We start from the raw sequence: 19,242 nt of genomic DNA on the forward strand, positions 1-19,242 counted from the left end.
CTTCAAATGAATGAGATATTGATAAATTAGAAAAGTTCTCACGATTCTCATTTTAAGAAAGTTCTCATTTGAGTAAGTGCCTATATATATATATATATATATATATATATATATATATATATATATATTGTATCATAATTTCAGTTTATATTTATTATATATTTTTGTATACTCTCGTTTGTATTTGAATATTTGAATATAGATAATACGTTATTATCGTAAACATATGGATAAGGCAATACTAGATTACCAAGAGTGTGTTTGATTTCATTCCAAGTGGAGGAGAGTTTGATTAAATATTTCGGTGCTGTAGGTAACTTCCCAATCCAAGCTTCCACCAAGTACCCAATTTAGTAGGTGCTACATAATATATTCTCATATTTAACCCTCTAAGCTTACCACAATTTTCTCTCAAAAAAGTTGTTTACTCCAATTTAAGCTGCCATGTCATCAAAACCACTCACTAACCTCCAATAATGAAATGATAAGAAGGGCAAATTAGTCCTCAAAAGTTCCATTCATCCAAACTTTAACCGCAAGATTAGAGATTAGAAAACTGTTTTAAAGAGAAAAAAGAAGATTATCCGTGTAAGTTGTAACAAATGTATCATATATAAATGCAAAATGTAATCCACAGTATCCAAATAATTCTCTATTGTACGCGGGGGTTTTGATGACAAATCTCACACGCCAATCCTCTCTTCTTCCTCTCGCTCTGCACTTTTCCTCACTTTCTCTCTCTACCCATCTCCATTTCCTCTTCAAAACCCCCCACTAAAATCTTCGTCTTTCGTTTTTTTTTCTTGATGGGCTCTATTTTTTCTTCAATTCTTGCAGACCCAGATGCGTGTTTGTCGCCGGAGACGAATCTCGGGGACTTGCCGGAGAGTTGTGTGGCCTCTGTTCTTGAGTACATGGACCCACAAGAGATCTGTAAAGTGGCTGTTCTTAATAGGGCTTTTCGGGGAGCTTCTTATGCTGATTTTGTTTGGGAATCTAAGCTTCCTTTGAATTATGAGTCTCTTATTCAGAAATTGTTTGATAAGTTTCCTGAGAATTTGTGTAAAAAGGATATTTATGCCTGTCTTTGTAGGCCTAATTCTTTTGATGGAGGCACTAAGGTTCGATCTTTATCTCAATTTTAGTTACCCTTTGTTGAATTTAGTATATATTGATCTGGGTTTTTGCTTGATTTGAGATTCCTAAAAATTGGAGCTTTACATGTTTGATTATTGTTTTTGACTCTTTATGCATACATGGACTGGTTTGATCTTTATATATTGAGAAGTACGCTTTGTTGAATTTAACATATTTTGATCTTGGTTCTTTATTTTGCGAATACTATAGGACTTTAGCAAAAAAAAGGAAAAGAAAAAAAGGAATACTATAGGCTGAATCTTTATGTGTGTGTGGGTAAATCAGATTTGCCAGAAGCATACTTTATTAGTTTTTGGTGTCTTATTACATACCAGCCTGCTGTTGATATATGGAAACTAATATGTATTTTGAAGCTAAATTTAGAAAATATATTTGTATAATTATCCACTTTCGATAATGTACTGATGACGGTGATTTGGGTCTTGTGCAGAAAGCTTGGTTAGATAAGAGGTCAGGAAAGATTTGTTTGATGATATCTTCATATGGGTTGGCGATCACTGGGATCGATGATAGGAGATATTGGAATCGAATACCTACCACAGAGTCTAGGTGAGGACAGTGGAGATGATTATCTTGCTATTCTTTCTAATTAAGTGGAAGATAGTCTGTGCATGTTATTTACTTGTTATGTTTTAGATTCTGCTGATCGAATCCCAGTGTTCGAGACATTTAATGCTCCAAATCAAGTAAAAACAGGTTCTTTGCTTTCCAGATTGTTTACATTCGAGTCATTTGACTGATAAGTGGCTTTGTATGGATGAGTATAGCCAAGTCGTTATTGCATATGAATTTATGCGATTTAGTGCCATATAGATACAGTTCTACGTGTTTGTCTTATCAGTGAGATTGTTTATATAGGCTACGTAACCAAAGTGCCTGAATTTTATGAAGATTTTTTTATATATGACGTGTTATCTATTTGTTTAGATTTGAGTCCCTGCATTTATGTGTGTGAAGGGGGCGGCGGCGGGAAGTTTTTAGTGATTGGAAACTTGGGTCATTTATTATTTATTATTATTTGCATTATGGTCAATTACAAGAATATAAGCTCTCTCTCAAACACACATGCCTTCTCCTGGACTTAAACCCTGAACATCTTATTACTGAGAGGAGAGTGGTATTCACTAGGCTAAATCACTGTCTCTCTTCTGCTCAGTGTTTGTTTTAGTTCTCTCCTTAAATGTCCAGAGTTTGGAGATTGATAATTTTTTATATTTTGATCTAGTTTTGTTTTCACTACCAGAGCCTTGTTTTTTAATTGGAATTTGGAAGCTGTGTTTGCATGGCCGATTTTGCAGTTTCATGTTTTTTTGTCATTTGATAATCTTATGGAACATCTTCTTCAGCAGTTTATTGGTGTATAGGGATACAGACTTCTAGCACCCCCAGCTCATTTTGAGAAAGTCTCTCAAACTAAAATCAGTTTAAAATACTATAATTATGAATGTTTCTGACCAAGTGTCAACTGTTATGTGCTAAATGTGCTCATGTATAATTTTTAATTTTTTATAATGTTGTGCAGAATTTTTCCAATTATTATTACATCAATATGTCTTTTTCATTTTACAATAAAGTATTTTATATTGATCTGGAGCTCTTCACTTGCATGTAGATTTCGCTCAATTGCCTATCTGCAGCAAACCTGGTGGTTCGAGGTTAACGGAGAAGTCGAGTTCCCTTTCCCAGTAGGAAGTTATAGTCTGTTCTTCAGGTTGCATCTAGGGAAGTCTACTAAAAGATTCTGTCGACAAGTTTGCAACTCTGAGCATGTCCACGGCTGGGATATCAAACCTGTAAAGTTCCAACTGGCAACATCAGATGGTCAGCATGCTACATCTCAGTGCTATCTGCGGGATCCTGGCTGTTGGATTTTGTACCACGGGGGAGATTTTGTCGTAGAAAATCCCACTGTACCAACAAAGGTCAAGTTTTCGATGACCCAGATTGATTGCACACACACCAAAGGCGGTCTTTGTGTAGATTCTGTGTTAATATACCCAAGTGAGTTGAAGAAAAGTTTAAAGCGCTTTTAATAGCTTTTTAACCTTTCTAGGTTTAGGCAGCTATATTAATAGTGAGCTAGGAAATCTTCTAAAGTTTTGAAACATATATTAGTTGTTTCAAGGCTTGCTTTTTATTTTTCTTCCTTAAAAGATGTATAATAGGAATGAGAATGTACAATACAATGGATGTTGTCTGGTTTGTGTTTTTTGAGTTAATCTGTTAAGTGTTAAGTATCCTGTGACCGAACCAAGACATTTGTTTACTATGGGTCTCTTGATTCCGCGGCAATGTATTATAGTTTTGGACAGATGACTCAACATTGAGGGAAAAAATATTGCGAAATTTTTAGTGTTTGTAAATGCCTTGCAGTATGTTCTACCAGACAACTTCATGCTTCATCCATGTTACTCCCTTACTAGAGATTTGGTAAATTTATACATATATCAATCTAGTACTACATATTTTCTGTTACAAAGGATCGGAGCTCTCTTTGGTACTACTACTACTACTACTACTAGATAAGAAGTCAGAAGACTCGAACTGTACATACATGATACAACTCTCAAAGCTCTGCCATCAGCGTAGTTTATAAAATACCTCATATATGAATCAAGGTATCGAGCTATCCAGATAAACATACTCATAATTAATCAAATCATTCCTTCTGATAGCAGAAGCAGATAAGCAAATTAATCCTTCTATCCACTGGATTCTGCTACAATGGGAATCAGTCCTAGTGTATGGTCATTGCTTTGAGGTTTCGCTGCAGTGGACATTGTCACTTGAAATGTGTCAGCACTCAGCAGCAGGTTCTGTAGTGGTTATTCGTTGGTAATATTATAAGTCTGCGGCTTTTGAGGAAGTGAAGTTCTTGCCTCTTCAAAAGAGTAAAGTAAGATATATCCCCTTTCTATTTCATAGGTCCTTACAATTTATGAATTTAAGTGTGACATCTGTTTAGAATAAGATAGTTTGAGCCCATTATAGATACAAGTTAATAAATACTGCATACTAATTTGCTATCACTTTTGGACCGACTTGTGGTGGGTTATTAAGTTCCGTAATGCATACCGTTGTGTGCTTGGAATGTCATAGGAAGCACTAAAGAAAATCTGAGCATTGATTGGCGTAGTTCGGTAGCTATCAACACCCCTCCTTGAAAGTATTGCCAGTCATCAACATTTTTATGGCCCGGTTTTGGGGTACAGGTTCCATTTTTTGTTCAGCCACCTGATTGTGAGCAATGAATAAATAATTGAAGAATTTTGAGTAAAGATCGACCAAGTTGTCAAAGAAGCTTTGACTTTCCAGGTAAGCGTATCCCTCGTGCATTCTAACATGTGTTCGCACCATCATAATCTTATTTGCTTCGCAGAAGAAATTGCTAGCTCTTTATATTGATAAAGCTTTTCCTTGTCGAACAAGTAGAGTTGCAGGGATAGTGTTTGGAACTTGATCAATAGCGTCTGGATACTTTGTTTTCTTCATCCTTTTCTGCAGTTCCTGTCAACAAAAGAAGCCATTTTTGTTGGTAGATAAAATTACATCTCTTCTTGAACCTATGAAATGTTTTCATCAATAATAATAAGTTAAATCTACTTATGTTTCCTAGATAGTTACACGTCAAGAAATTGCTGCATATTTTTCTACAGAATTTTGATTTGAAGAAAAATAAAAATGTAGTTTTGGAAAAATATTGAGCCACCTTGTTGCAGGAAAATTGTCGTCTAAAATAATAAAGAACAATTTAACAACCACATCATAATATGAACCACCTATTCAAGAATTGTTTATACAGTAGTTGTAATCTGTAATCAGTATTGCATCTTATATTGCAGATGACAAAAAAAAAGAACTGAAACTTCTTAGGGATGATCGATGGCCTCTGGCATTGTTCTATTTTCCAGAGGTCAATTGGTTCGGTTATTGACAAGGTTGGCGTGTGCTCGTGTCTAATTATAAGAAAAAACAGAAAAAATCTTAGGCACGGCCATCTAAAGTTTTAGTTAAAAATTAAGATTTGAAAAATGATAATTTACAGAATTTCGGTATCCATTAGCCTATCTAACCCCCTGTTCCATCAATGCTGATGAGTAGCAGCAACTGCTAATTTTGTAGCCAAAATGTAATAGCATGTATGTATCCAAATTAGTTCAACTTTATTATCATCATCTGCATACAAGAACAGAGTAAACACATCATTCACAAAGGATGATCTTCTCACTTGTGTGAAAAGCTGCAAAACATTATTCTCTTGTTCTGATAAAGTGAAAAGTAGAAGAAACAGTTAAAATGAATCAGATTCTACTATGTAATGAAGAGTGTGTGGTGTAGAGTTGTAGTAGATGTAGGCAGGATGACAAATCATATTACAGTAGTTGAACATGAACAATCTTTGAGTGACAACTGACTTACCACCTAACTGCATGCATGTCTTGTCTTGCTCTTTTCACTCACGGATTATAGCCACTAGCCCTACTATTTTTACACAATCAACCACACCAAAATTGTTCTCCTCAATCAATTTCTTCTTGTCCTCTTATGTAAAGATTTGAGGGCAATATCGTGAAATAAAGTGTAAAGAATTAGTTGGGACGGAGAAGTATCTAATTTAAACGGAGACTAATGTGAGGAAGAATTTAATAATTTATGTAGCTTGCATACACAACTAGGCAAGCATATTCTTTTCTATCCACCCTTCCTTTGCTGGCCATTCATTCTTTTCTTTCTCTCTGCGTGCATATCCATCTGTTTCTGTAAATGTCAGGACATGATCACAAATTCACAATCATATATCAAAATCCATTGACCTTTGATTTTGTACATACAATTATGATGAATTGTTTTTATCTTAACCTTCATAAACAGAGAATATGAAACTTACATTTCTCCAATAAATGTAGCTTGTCTCTCCACTCAACTTCAAAGATCTCTGTACATTGTTTCCTACAGCTCCAAATTCCTATATATATCATCTATCATTTGTGCATTCTCCTTGCCAAGGCTCTGAAACTTTTAGTATATGCGATGACAATGAGGCCAAAGTCCACCGGAATGTTTTTCTCTGGAAAAGCGACTACGGCTGCCGGGCAGCCGGAGGCTTGGGAAGTAAGGCCAGGGGGAATGTTGGTCCAGAAAAGGAACTCAGACTCAGATCATACTTCAATTCCAGTTCCTAACATAAAAATCAAAGTTAAACATGGGTCATCATATCTTGAATTCAATATTAGTTCTCGAGCAAGCTTTGGTAATTTTTTTTAATTTATTTTCGCAATAAAAATTTAAATATTCACACACTAATGTCTGCACCAAAACTCATATATACCATCGACAACTTGTTACCATGAAAATAACAGTAACAATCAGGCTATGATGCTGGCGGTTCAGTTTGTGTTATTTTTCCGGCTAAGTGGTTTGATTTGTGTTTTTTGCCTGTGCAGGGGATTTAAAGAAAATGTTGGCAGGACCAACTAAGGTGCACCATGAAGACCAGAAGTTGATATATAAAGATAAAGAGAGGGATTCAAGATCATTTCTTGATGTTTCTGGTGTCAAAAATGGATCCAAGATTGTTTTAGTTGAGGATCTAGTTAGCAGAGAAAAAAGGTACATTGAATTGAGGAAGAATGCAAAGATTGACAAGGCATCAAAGGAGATAGCAGATATTACTTTAGAAGTGGACAAATTTGCTAAGCAGGTGAATTAATATATTATCATATATTTTTGATTTAAGGGAGTTAAATTATGTTTTCTTGATTGAGGACTTAAAGTTTATTAACTTGGTAGGTTGCCAATCTGGATTCACAAATATTTGGTGGCAAGAGGGTTGTGGAGAAAGTATTGTTGAATTTGATTGAACAACTGATGTCACTATTGATTAAGCTGGATGGAATTGTTGCTGATGGCGATATAAAATCACGCAGGAGATTTCAGGTAGTCCATAATCAAACTTATAAAGGTCGTTGCATCGATGTTTACTGAAACTTGTGTGCTTAATTTGATAAATTCATGTTTTGAAGGTGAAGAGAGTGCAGAAATATATAGAAACACTTGACATGCTGAAGATTAAAAACTCTATGATCAACAATGTTGAGCAAATAATTCCAATGCAGAAGCATCCGAAGATTCAGCAAATGTCAAAAATCCCAATACAAAAACATCAAGAACATCAGAGAAGGCATGTTAGTCCAAAATCTCCTCTGAGAGAAGTTAGAATGCAGCAGCCAGTTGTGGTAACAACAAACTGGGAAACATTTGATTCGGGCTTGTCGACAAGTCCGCAGTTGATTAGCTCTGGAACAGCAGTTGGACCTAATGAAAATAATGGAAGTTCTAAGCAAAGCTGGGAGTATCTATTATGAAAACTTGTTTCTGTTTCCCATGTATGTAAAATATTTTACCATCATTAATAATAAGGTCAAAAACTAAAATAACTAAAACAGTCCTGTTCTTGAAGCAGATGGCTTGTTTCTTTTCACAATTTCAAGATTCAATTACTTTATATTTTAATTTAATTTTTAGGTTTTGGGCAATAGAAGATGTTATAAGAGACAGGGAACAAGATAGGACTTGACAGTTTAGAAACTCATCAGAACAGCAATGATAAAAGAACATATTTGAGCCTGGAGGATATGCATTATTATTTGATGATTATTGGTGCTATATTATTTATAAATTATACTGCATGTTTAAGCATAGCATTGTGCTATTTTAATTATTGTAATCTTAGATAATGCAAGTCTTTGTAATACTACTGCTGACTGCAGACCAGCTAAAATAGAAAATTCTGTCCAGTAACATTAAGGGTTAGAATATCTAACATTCTAGCTCTTTCTTACATTTTGTAGACATTTTGATTATATGTCTAAACATATGACACAAATACAAGGGTGATGCATTACAGACTAATGAGAATCTTTTTCTTTTAGCAGAAGATAATGAATCTTGTTGACCTAGAGCTGGCTACGGTAGCCCAGATCCTTGATGCATGTTATATCATATTATTTCAGTTATATAATCAGCTGTTGTCTTTGAAGTAAAAGGAAAAATTAAACAATTAGGCGACAAAGCCAAGGTTGTAAAATTATCCACCCGGAAATCCTTTTATTTTCAATATATTTAGCGAGTCCGATAATATTTTATTTGAATATAAACGACATTGAGTTCTGGGTTCAAACCGAATCAATAATGTTTTCATTTCCAGCCAGCTAGTTTATGATTAAGAACACCAGATACTGCTCTTAATTATTATTTTTATTTAAACTGCAAAGATGATTATTACAAAAGTGAATGCTTCCTCTGTACTCCTCATTTCTTTACTTTACTTTTTGACACATTTTTCTACACTCATTTAAAGTATACTTCAATAACATATTTTTTAAACACAAAAGTCTGGTGTTTAAATTTTTATTCTAAGAAAAAAAAATTAAAAAAAAGTTATGAAACTATATTTCATAAGAGTTTTAAAATACGTGCAAACAATCTACGTAAACTATAATGGGAAGGGAGGGACTATGATACTATAAAGACATATTTTTTACGAATTACGAAGTTGCAAATAGAATGTAATCGATATATGATGACGGTTAATCCATTATAACACAGGCAAATATTTAAAATTTATAGGAGTAAAAGATATTCGAATGTCACAAAATGAACAAATAATATTTAAATAAATTAATCAAAAATTTCCCTTCTTCAAGACCGCCAACAAATTGGGATACTGTATGCATATATTGGGCCTGAATATTTATTTTTGTCACAATACGGGCCGCGCATTGACGACTGCCTTCTCCCATGAGTCATGACCTGAGCTATTCGAGTAGCCCAATTGAACAGAATAAATTCGGTTCCGTCTTAAATTTAAACAAATCCGGGATATTTAGTTTGGACAGAATGAACAAAAATAAAATTAATCATCTAATAAAAGAAATAATCTGAATAATATTATAAACTGTAATTATAATATAGAAATTATAAATTTAATTATATATATCTTATTTAATTAGATAGTGATTATTGATATTTTTATAAATTATTTTGTTTATATTAATAATAAAACTTCCTTTTCTAAAAACTCAGTTTTTTGGAATTGGAACTAAAATAAATATTATACTGAACTTAAAATAGTTAAATGGCCAAGAGTTTATCTCTGTCATTTAGATCCAGAATTCGACTCTTAGCTCGCTCGAGAATTTTTTAAAATGCTCAATGTAAGTTATATTTGTCGAGGAAAAAACCATTAACCTAGCTAATAGGTGTGTGGCAAACGCTTAAATAACGTGTACATTTTTGCATTTTCGTGCGGGAGATAAAAACATTAAAATATGCACCAGTGGTGTCACTTTGGATAATAATTAAGCATTCCATTCTAGGAAAGGGAACCCACAAGTCCACAACACTGGGTAACTATGAATGAAGTTTGTAATATTGTCGGATGATTATTAAGGGACAACAATATATTATTACAAATGTCATGATCTGACCCTAGCTTATCTTAATTTTTAAATAACTTTTTGCTTTTACAAAATAAAGATCGTCAAACACCTTTTCAAACCAAAAAAAGGTATGCAAATAAAAATAAATTTTCTAAAAAAAAATAATTAATTTTGTACATGAAGTAACACCTAACATCCCATAATTATGTAACAACTTTGTGACTGAAAGTAAAAAGGGGTTACATTTTAATCAGCAGCATAATTGCTGCTCAACTTTAATCAATCTCTAATGTTTTGTGCTTTTAAGCCACAGATAGATTTACAAAAGTGTGTACTATCGCATACTTACCCAGTTCCAGGTGCATCACGATTATCTTCGAAATGTAAAAATCGTAATCGTTGTGCCTTTTGGGCGGCCGCAGAAATTGAAACGATAATAGGTTGGAGCGAGACAAAGCACCCACTGGGAACTGGAATAGTTGAATTGCCAAGCTTGTCGGCCAAATTTCTGGCACGTGCCATTGTTTTTGGACCGGATACTCAGCCCACGACAAACATCTTTTTCCTTTATTTTCAAAGATCTTGTATCGGCTGCCATGGAATTTCGGCGAGTTTGTCTAATTTCTTTCTGATAACATGACAGATTTTATAAGCCGAATTTAATTTGTGTGCGTGTCATATTAGTGGTCGTTTGTAATTCAGATTGTGCGCAACTTCGCTTGTTTAACATTGTGTATATGGCTAGTTTAAATCATTTTTAAGGAAATCTAACTCATTATATCGGCATATATCTCCTGTCGACTTGTCGATACATGCATGTTGTTTTTATGCATAAAATTCATGCGGAAGAAGAAACCTACGAAACTCGTCAGCATCGGATCTAAAAAGACATGCTCGCAAAAGAATGTTGTTATTAGCCTAATGTGATGGTAAAACTTATACAAAATACGGGTAAAAGATTCAGTACTTCTCCCTGAGTCTAGTGTGGCTCCTGGTTACCAAAACTTTTGTTTATCTTTGTTAAGCAATTAAAAGAACTTTTTTCTGGAATAAAATATATCCAAAAAACTGTATTATAATCTCTGACAATACATTTATCATCGGAAACAGTTGGTTCATTGTAAAACTATTGAAGAATATATATATATAATTATATACATATATTACAAACTATTGAAATTATTGAATAATAACATCAAAAAGATTATGGTAAATTCAAGAAGTCAATCTACGGGTGCCATTCTGTTCGCCAGCTGCTTCTGTATTGAAAATGGCCGATCATGTATTCCGCCAGAATTCTGCAATGTATTATATTCGATAGTTTGAAGCGCATGCAAGAAATACAATATTGTTATAGACAGGGGTAATCATGGTGACACGGGGTGTCTAAGTTATGGTTAGAGTAAAATTAATTTCAACTAATTAAATATTGCTGTTAATAGTAATTCCAATAAACAGGGTTTAGCTACTACTTGCACTCGTCATTTCTCCAATTAAATCTTCTTTCTTGCTGATCCCTGATCATTAACGTATCATGTATGATACACTGACACCTGTCAACAGTTATTATCGTTCATGCTCCGAATCAGAACGATTACGTCACTAATTTGAATGACACCTGATAAGAATGCATACTACTAGACTTGATTTGCTTTCAATTTTTCATTGATTTTTAAAGATCAGTCGGACCGACAACACATATAGTTCGGCATAACATCCGACCGTGGTATGAAGCAGAGCTAGGAGTATATATACTCTCCAGTGGCGTAATTAAGCTTCGTAATTATTTGTAATCCAGCCTAATAATTATAGCAAGGCGGCATGCCGCATGCATGCTTTAAGATTTAGCAAAAGAGAGTGGGAGTACTCATCCTCGTCACTTAATACTCTAGCTGCACACAGACAATACATATGTAATTCAGTCTTTTAAACTTACCAAGTTACTCAACAATAGCAGGAAAGTTCAAAACCTTTTAAGAAAAAAGATGAAATCGGCACAAAATCCCCCAGGATAAGATATAATATTTATGTAAAGCTGAATCATAATGAAATACTATTATAAAGACTCAGATATACTATTACACATGCAAGCACACAATATATGTATATGAAAACACTCTTTGGCGTACTAAAACCTTTTTCCAGGTTCCATGCATCCTTCTGTTTTTTTTTCCTAAAATCCATGGTTCAAAAATCTTTACCATCAGTTTTCTTTTATAAAACCACTCTCTTTTAGCAAGAAGGTGCAACCCTGTCAAAAACCCTTGATTAATTATCTTAGTTTTCTCCAAACCATTTCTTTAAATATGCTGTAGTGTTAAAAATGACCCCATAGCGAATCATAATAATCAGGCGGGGAGTTTTGTTGTGGGGGAGAATTGAGTCTCGGTGGAGTCATTAACATTCCCTCTGCCATATCCGCAAGCAAATTAGGGTCAAACAATGCCTCCTCATCAATAAACTCATGATCCCCCATTTCCGTACACACATTACTCGCTCTACTGTACTCAACCTCAGCCGCGGAGACCAAAGACCTCTCGGCACTCTCTGAGCCGATCAAAGCCGCTGCAGCTCCCGCCGCGTTTCGTATCGCGGTGGGGGAGGCAGACCCCGGGACAGGATACCAGTGAACATGATTAGGAAAATTAATAACAGCTTCACTCCCTTTGAGCGCCAACGCGGCCACATCATACGCCGCAGCAGCCATCTCGGGTGTCTGGAAGGTACCGAGCCATATTCGGGTGGTCTTGCGTGGCTCGCGAATCTCCGACACCCACTTGCCGCTTCGGCTTCGGATCCCGCGATAAACAGGGTGTTTCCCGGTCGCCGGACGGCTGGCCGAGCCAGCAGAGGAGCTAGTCGGCATGATGGATTTGGGCTTAGTAGGGGACTTAGTGTCACACGTGGGGGTGGATTGATTTCTAGTACTCAGAATTTGGTCTTGCGGCACAATGTGAATAGGAGGTTGATTTTGGTCAATGTTTTTCGTGGCCGCATTTATAGGGTCAGCCATTGGCTTATAAGTAAAAAATAAAAATACATAAAAAGGAATTATATAAATTATATAAATGTGAGTTTTATTTTTGGTAAGGTAGGCATGTACTAAAAGGAGGGGTGGGATCATGTTGGTTTATATATGTGAAGAGGATAAGTGAAAGCCGTGGGGAATTCGTGGCCAAACTGTCTAAATAGGAAACCTTCAGGTTTTGTAATAGTACAAATTAGTACTAGAACTTTATTAATTTAATATATGGTGTGTGTATGATTTGAGTTTTGAGAGAGGCACACGCTCAAGCTTGCTTGCAATTAGCTGTAATATTAACAAATGTCTCTATTCTGATTTTGGTGTCAGCCACTGAACATCTCAACATCTGTGTATGGCTTTCTTCCATTCCATAGTACTCAAACTGAATATTAGGTTTGGAAATAATTAGGTTAAGGAATCTTCAACGGAGGCTTGTTTTTAGTGGATTCGATGAAATAAGTTGTGAGTTACTGGTGAGACACGGATATCCTTAAACTCCCCAACAGGAGATGGATTGAAGCCATTAAGATGTGCCTGTATGCTACTAGAATAATATCAGAGCAAGAACTAACAGGATCAAATCTGTGATAAACCAACAGCAGATAGTTGGTTTGCATGTACTTCTAAAATTGTAGACAGGTTAATATCCATGTATAGTCAGATTGTTGATAGGTCATAGCTAGAAAGATCGGTAAAATGGGCTATGGTTCGTCACAATTCACGTATAATTAACAGAATCATGTCGTCACTCCTTTTGATTTCTGGGTAATGCCTCGGTTCCGAAATAGTAATCATTTTAATTTTTTATATGTATTTTGAGGTTTGAAAATATATTTTAATATGTTATTTTTTAATTTTTTGAATAAAAAAAATTGATCTTAAATTTTTATTCAGAAAAACTTGAAAATAATATATAAAAATATATTTTTTACATCTCAAATTACATGTAAAAAATAAATAATTATTATTTTGAAATGAAACGAAAATCTTACAGAAAATGTAAAACAAAATCTACTGCATCCATTAAACGAGGATCTAAACTACCAAATCATTCAGTATTCATTCCTGGCCTAACTTGTACTATACTATTGTTAGTGTTGATAATTACAGCTAGACTATCGAAATCGCACCTTTCGGCAACTGGTTTAGGATTTATCAGTTGAATGTCAGGGTCAAACAACTCATATATGAATTTGAACTTTAATCCATTGGTCAATAAAAGAGCCTAAAAACTAAAAACATACTGGAGTCATGGCCGAAATTCAGTGGACCATAAAGTACTATTACATCAATTCTTCTGGGTCATCAAATTAAATTTTTAAAATTTTCTTTGATTTAACTTTTCTCAAATATAAAATATTCAAATTTTATTAAAAAGTATAATATTATTAGTAAAATAATTTATATTTATTTGTCGATAAGTACGTAACTTCGCTAAATAAATATACTTCATAGGGCCAAGTATATTCATTTTTTAAAGATTTACCGATAATTCTATGGTAACTTTATTCTCTCTGTTACATGCAGAGCCGGGCCTGAGGGTGTGCTGGGTATTCAACGGAACAGGATCCTCAAATATTATGGGCACATTTTTTTTTATGTAAGTGTGTATATATATATATGTATAGTCAAAATGAAAAAATTAGCAAAAAAAGTAAATTTTATTTTTTAGATTAACAAATTGTAAATGAAAAAGAATTGAAATATGTTATACACTTCAACAATTTTTAAAATATTATCTTGAATAAGTCATATAAATTTTAAAAAATACTAATATTATAATCATGTTAATAGAAATAAATACTTGCATTAAAAATTGTAACAGTTACCCTACTCTCGAGATAAATTCTAATATAACTGTTAATTTCAATGACTTCATTAAAGTTAATTAATTTAACTACTTATACTATTTTTTTTCTTTCTTGATGACCATATGCAGTATTATATTATTAAAATAATGATTCAATCTTTAGTAGCTAATTTATTTTAAATTGTATTCATTTTTAATTTATACATGTATATATATATATACATACATACATATATATATATATATATACATATATACATATATATATCAAATATGAAACAAGTAATTTAAATATAAAATGACTTGAATAATAAGTTTATATAATTCTAAACAAGTATACATATAATATGAAAAAAAATATTTTATGCACTTTAATTATAATATGATTTTTACATTCTTGTGTCAATTTTTATTATTTCATGTACTTGTGTATTTTAGACTGTGAGGGCACATTTTTCACATTTTGAACGGGGCACTTTAAATTTCAGGCACGGTCCTATTACATGTAACAAATTTTCGGTGAAATTATATATACTATCATAAGCTTCTAATCATAAAAAATTCTCTTGTTGTTACGTTAGCGAGACAAACGTAACAAAAGATAAATTTGTTATTACGTATCTAAAATTTGCTCCCAAATTACCGGAAGAGAAACAATCATACATTATCATTTGGATTTGGAAAAAAAAAAATTAAAAACAGTTGTTGGGGTCCCTAACATTTTCCAAAATGAAATTCATGTGTACCTTAATATTAATGAAGATGTAATAAAAAAATTATCACTAATAAATATATTTATCTATTTTAGTATATACTTTTCAAGATAAAAAAAAAATTAGTCACTATTCAATCAATTTAAGTACCAAAAAGGCAAAAAATATATATAAAAAAATTGTAACTGAGGAAATATATATTATAAATTGGGCCTAATATTAAGAAATGGGTCTATCGTCTCTTCAAATTATCGCGCTGGACATTCCATTCAACAGGCCAGGAGCAGTAGTACAGGCCTTCCAAAGAGAAGTTGATGCCATGGTTTCATACAGCCCACTGCCCAGTCCGTAGTTCAACAGGACAACAGGTATACGTTCGATTTGTATATTTCTTTGGCGGTATTCAGTCTGGAGTTTTACGAATTTTTTTCTATTTATAAATTAGAGTTGGGCTCTTTGGAGTCTTTTTTAATTAGAGTACTTGGAGACCTAGTCTACAACCATTAGATTAAAACTGAAACAGACGGTAGATCTGGGAGACACCTGTCACTTTATATTTGAATGAGAAACTACAGGATATATACTTCTTCGATACAAGACCGTATAGACCATATATACGTCTCCCAAATCGTAGGCCCGTGTTAATCGGCATTCCAGTGACAGATAACTGCCGATTGTTCCCCTAAATTCACTCCCCCAAATCAAAATTGCCGATTTGATATGATAGACACGGCCGAGAAGCAAGCGCGAGGAGGACAACGATATCCTTTTGATAAGTGTCTACAAAGCAAAGATTGTTTCGAAGACGAGAAATGAGTTCAGGTCAGTGTATTTTTAATTATAGACAATGGTATGGTCGAATTGATTGTGGGTAATGTTTGATTAGTTTGAATTGCTTGTCAAACTCAGCAGACTATATGAAAACGTGATCGTTGGTTACTTGTTTATTGTCTCTTTGTTAATTGTTCCCTTGCTTGATATGGTAGGCGGAGTAATTGGAGTAGTCTACGATGATGGTGTTAATTCAAGTAACAGATTTCACACTTGCATGCCATTGTACAGTGTGGTCTTTGTGATAATTGTCTAATAGTGGACAATGGTATGGTCTATTTGTTAGTGGGTAATGTTTGTTTTGTTTGAATTGCTTGTCAAACTCAGCATACTATATGAAATCGTACTCGTTGTTTACTTGTTTATTGTATCTTTGTTAATTGATCCTTGGTTGATATGGTAGACGGAGTACTTGGAGTAGTCTATGACAATGGTGTTAATTCAAGAAACAGATTCCACAATTGTTAACTATGTGTTTGGAATTAGAAAATGGCTGTATTAATGCACTATATTACCACTTAATTTGATGATTGGGGTTTATTAGGTAATTAGTGAGGAACCACGTGTTTTGGTAAATATATGATTTGTGTTGTTTGCGGGTTATGTTTATTTAGTTTGAATATAATGCCAATCTCATCAGGACTATCTGAAAAAGTGCTCTTTGTTTAGCTGTTTGTATATGGTTGCAGAAAGAAGAAGGAGCGCCAGACTCATTGAGAATCCTTGGGTGTACAACTGACGAAACAAGCCCCAGTTTATTAATTTTATTAATTTTGATGAAAAGGTTGGGAACTGGATTTAGGAAGCAACCAATAAAGTAAGCAAGTCACCACAAGTTCAAGCAAACAAAATGAAAGCTGACAGAGAACTACAAGTGCAACTGATTTTGTTGTAAAGAACTGAACTTTAGATATAAGATCAGAATGGGTGCCGGGGAACGTGAGCCAAGCTGCGGAACATAGTGACGAAGATGATGACTTTGTTACTCCAGAGAGCAATTTGGGAAAACTAAGCTTGCATATAAAAGGTTTAATGTGAAAGATGGAGAAAGTAGAATTGGGAAACGAGATATTACAACAACAAAAAAAAGGAATAGAGAAACGGAGGTAATAGAAGTTGTAAACTTTTTTTGTTTCTATGACTTGTGCTCTTGCATGTTATTTTCAGTTGCGAATTGATCTAAACTCCTTTAATTTTGCAGAAGACTAAGATTTCTAATTTGGATGCTGCAAACGGTGAGCGAGGTCGTAGAGATGCATTAATTGGAGGCAGAGTTAAAAAAGGGAAGAAAATTGAAACAACTGGTGAAGGATATCCTGCAGTAACGAGATATTTTAAAATGACGGAGATTGGAAGAGCGATCTCACCTAATAAAGATGACAAAATTAAAAAGGTGAGATCGTATAAGGATATATTCAAAAAAAATTCTCCCCGTCCATCATGACAGACATCTTTAGGAACTTGGGTGACGAACAAATCAGTGGGGTAAAGAAAACAAGCTTTGGGAAATTACTAAATTTCCAGATCGTTTGCTATGCTCACAAGATAGGGTATAATATAGTGGAAGCTTTCGATGGTGAAGCCTGTGCGCTAGTTTTGGAATGTGGGATGATAGAAATCAGTGATATTGTTGTGAAACATGTGATTGGATTGCTCATTTGGAGTGTGCTGCTTACAAAAAGTGAAAATGATCATATTGTTCCTTATGGGGACGTGAAGACTATGTTGCGTAAATTATGTTTAAAATTTGAAAGTAGACCAGTTTATTTATTTTATTGATTCTCTGCTCATTTGGTGTGTTGTTTTTATTTAGTAAAATGTATTTCACTGGTATAGTTTTGCAAAAAAAATTTTAGAGCAAAAAATTGAGTTAAACAAACTAGATATCAGTGGTATATTTGGAAGGTCTGCTCAATTGTAATGCACATACCTTGGAGGTGGGAAAATGGGCACATGACTGAATTATAAAGCAGATAAAGTGATATTTATCAAATGAGCAACATTCGTGACATAAGTGAAAATTATAATACTGAACCATAGAGAGCTAAAATAAGCAGCTGATGAAAACTACTTGAAAACATGGACATTAGACTCTATGATTATAAACTGCAGAAACATAGAAAATCATGACATGAAATGCGTAAAACACAATTAAGTGAAATGTAATGTCCCACTCACTGATTATTACTTGTTATAAGCTCAAAATCCCCAAACAAACAGTAGAAAACTACAAGGAAATATCTACAAATATAATTTACATATAAATATAGTTGTCCACAATTGCCGCACTTCCTTTTTTTCCGATCTTGTTGAGATAGTTCTCTACTGCTTTTTATTCGGCTACCACATCCTTTGTTCCGACTAATGTCAGGATTCTGAACCATTACCTCATCGCATTAATCTGTAATCAAGCAGAAAGATGCATATGAATACATGAACACAACCTTGCAAATAGTACCACTAAAAACCACATAACACGCTAAAGGAAAAATTTATAACTAAAAACTAAGAACAGAACCATGTCAAGAAACAAGAACACATGTTTATAAATACACAACTCAGATACATATGCCCTGTTTCCAACAAAACACAATTGCAAAATACAAAACTGAATGCACATAAAAAAAAAGAGGAATATGAAAATTAACCACAAAGAAAAAACATTAAATTATCGACTTGCAATTGTACATGAAAATGAGTAATAACTTCTAATTTGAAATTGAAGAACACTAGAACACTGTTGTTCTCATCATAGTTGTTCTTCACTGGTTAAAGCTACCACACCTCTTAACCCAACTAATTAGGACTCCAACTAAAGTGTTTTCCAATTAGCAACAATTAATTAGAAAAAAATAAAACTAAAAACTAATAACAGAGCCATGTCAAGAAACAATAACACATTTTTATAAATGGCAAAGGTAAATACATTTATTTGTATTAGAATTTTTAGCATGAATAAAAGTTTAACAAAAACACAATTTTACAGGGAGGTGAAAGAAAATACACAACTCAAATACATATGCCTTTTTTCCAACAAAACACAATTACAAAATACAAAACTGATTGCACTGAAAAAAAGAGGAACATGAAAATTAAAGGCAAAGAAAAAAGATTAAATCACAGACTATTGTACATGAAAACGAGTGAGAAATTCTATTTTGAAATTGAGGAACACTAGAAAACTGTTGTTCTCATCATTGTTATTCTTCACTGGTTAAAGCTACACCTCTTAACCCAATACAATTAAGATTCCAATTAAAATTT

General features: G+C 33.6%; 3 protein-coding genes and 1 long non-coding RNA gene across 4 annotated transcripts; 3 read left to right on the plus strand and 1 right to left on the minus strand.

Moving 5' to 3' along the window:
- The first annotated feature begins 595 nt into the window (after nucleotides 1-595).
- LOC108209691 (F-box protein PP2-A12) lies at nucleotides 596-3,469 on the plus strand. Its single transcript, XM_017380737.2, has 3 exons — nucleotides 596-1,121; nucleotides 1,589-1,707; nucleotides 2,771-3,469. The coding sequence occupies exons 1-3, from the start codon at nucleotides 807-809 to the stop codon at nucleotides 3,189-3,191; spliced, it is 855 nt and encodes a 284-aa protein (XP_017236226.1). The 5' UTR covers nucleotides 596-806; the 3' UTR covers nucleotides 3,192-3,469.
- A 2,336-nt stretch (nucleotides 3,470-5,805) lies between these two features.
- On the plus strand, nucleotides 5,806-7,642 carry LOC108209690 (BAG family molecular chaperone regulator 2). Its single transcript, XM_017380736.2, has 4 exons — nucleotides 5,806-6,409; nucleotides 6,603-6,859; nucleotides 6,949-7,095; nucleotides 7,182-7,642. Exons 1-4 carry the CDS (start codon nucleotides 6,190-6,192, stop codon nucleotides 7,521-7,523), a joined length of 966 nt encoding a protein of 321 aa, XP_017236225.1. The 5' UTR covers nucleotides 5,806-6,189; the 3' UTR covers nucleotides 7,524-7,642.
- Nucleotides 7,643-11,625: 3,983 nt separating this feature from the next.
- On the minus strand, nucleotides 11,626-12,697 carry LOC108208252 (ethylene-responsive transcription factor ERF027). The gene has a single exon (XM_017378772.2). It carries the CDS (start codon nucleotides 12,610-12,612, stop codon nucleotides 11,917-11,919), a length of 696 nt encoding a protein of 231 aa, XP_017234261.1. The 5' UTR covers nucleotides 12,613-12,697; the 3' UTR covers nucleotides 11,626-11,916.
- Nucleotides 12,698-15,726: 3,029 nt separating this feature from the next.
- LOC135150199 (uncharacterized) lies at nucleotides 15,727-17,755 on the plus strand. The gene is made up of 3 exons (XR_010288480.1): nucleotides 15,727-15,969; nucleotides 16,648-17,084; nucleotides 17,180-17,755. It is a non-coding gene; the product is annotated as an uncharacterized LOC135150199 (long non-coding RNA).
- The last annotated feature ends 1,487 nt before the right edge of the window (nucleotides 17,756-19,242 follow it).

Source organism: Daucus carota, chromosome 2 (genome assembly GCF_001625215.2).
Source record: "Daucus carota subsp. sativus chromosome 2, DH1 v3.0, whole genome shotgun sequence".
Lineage (NCBI taxonomy): Eukaryota > Viridiplantae > Streptophyta > Magnoliopsida > Apiales > Apiaceae > Daucus > Daucus carota.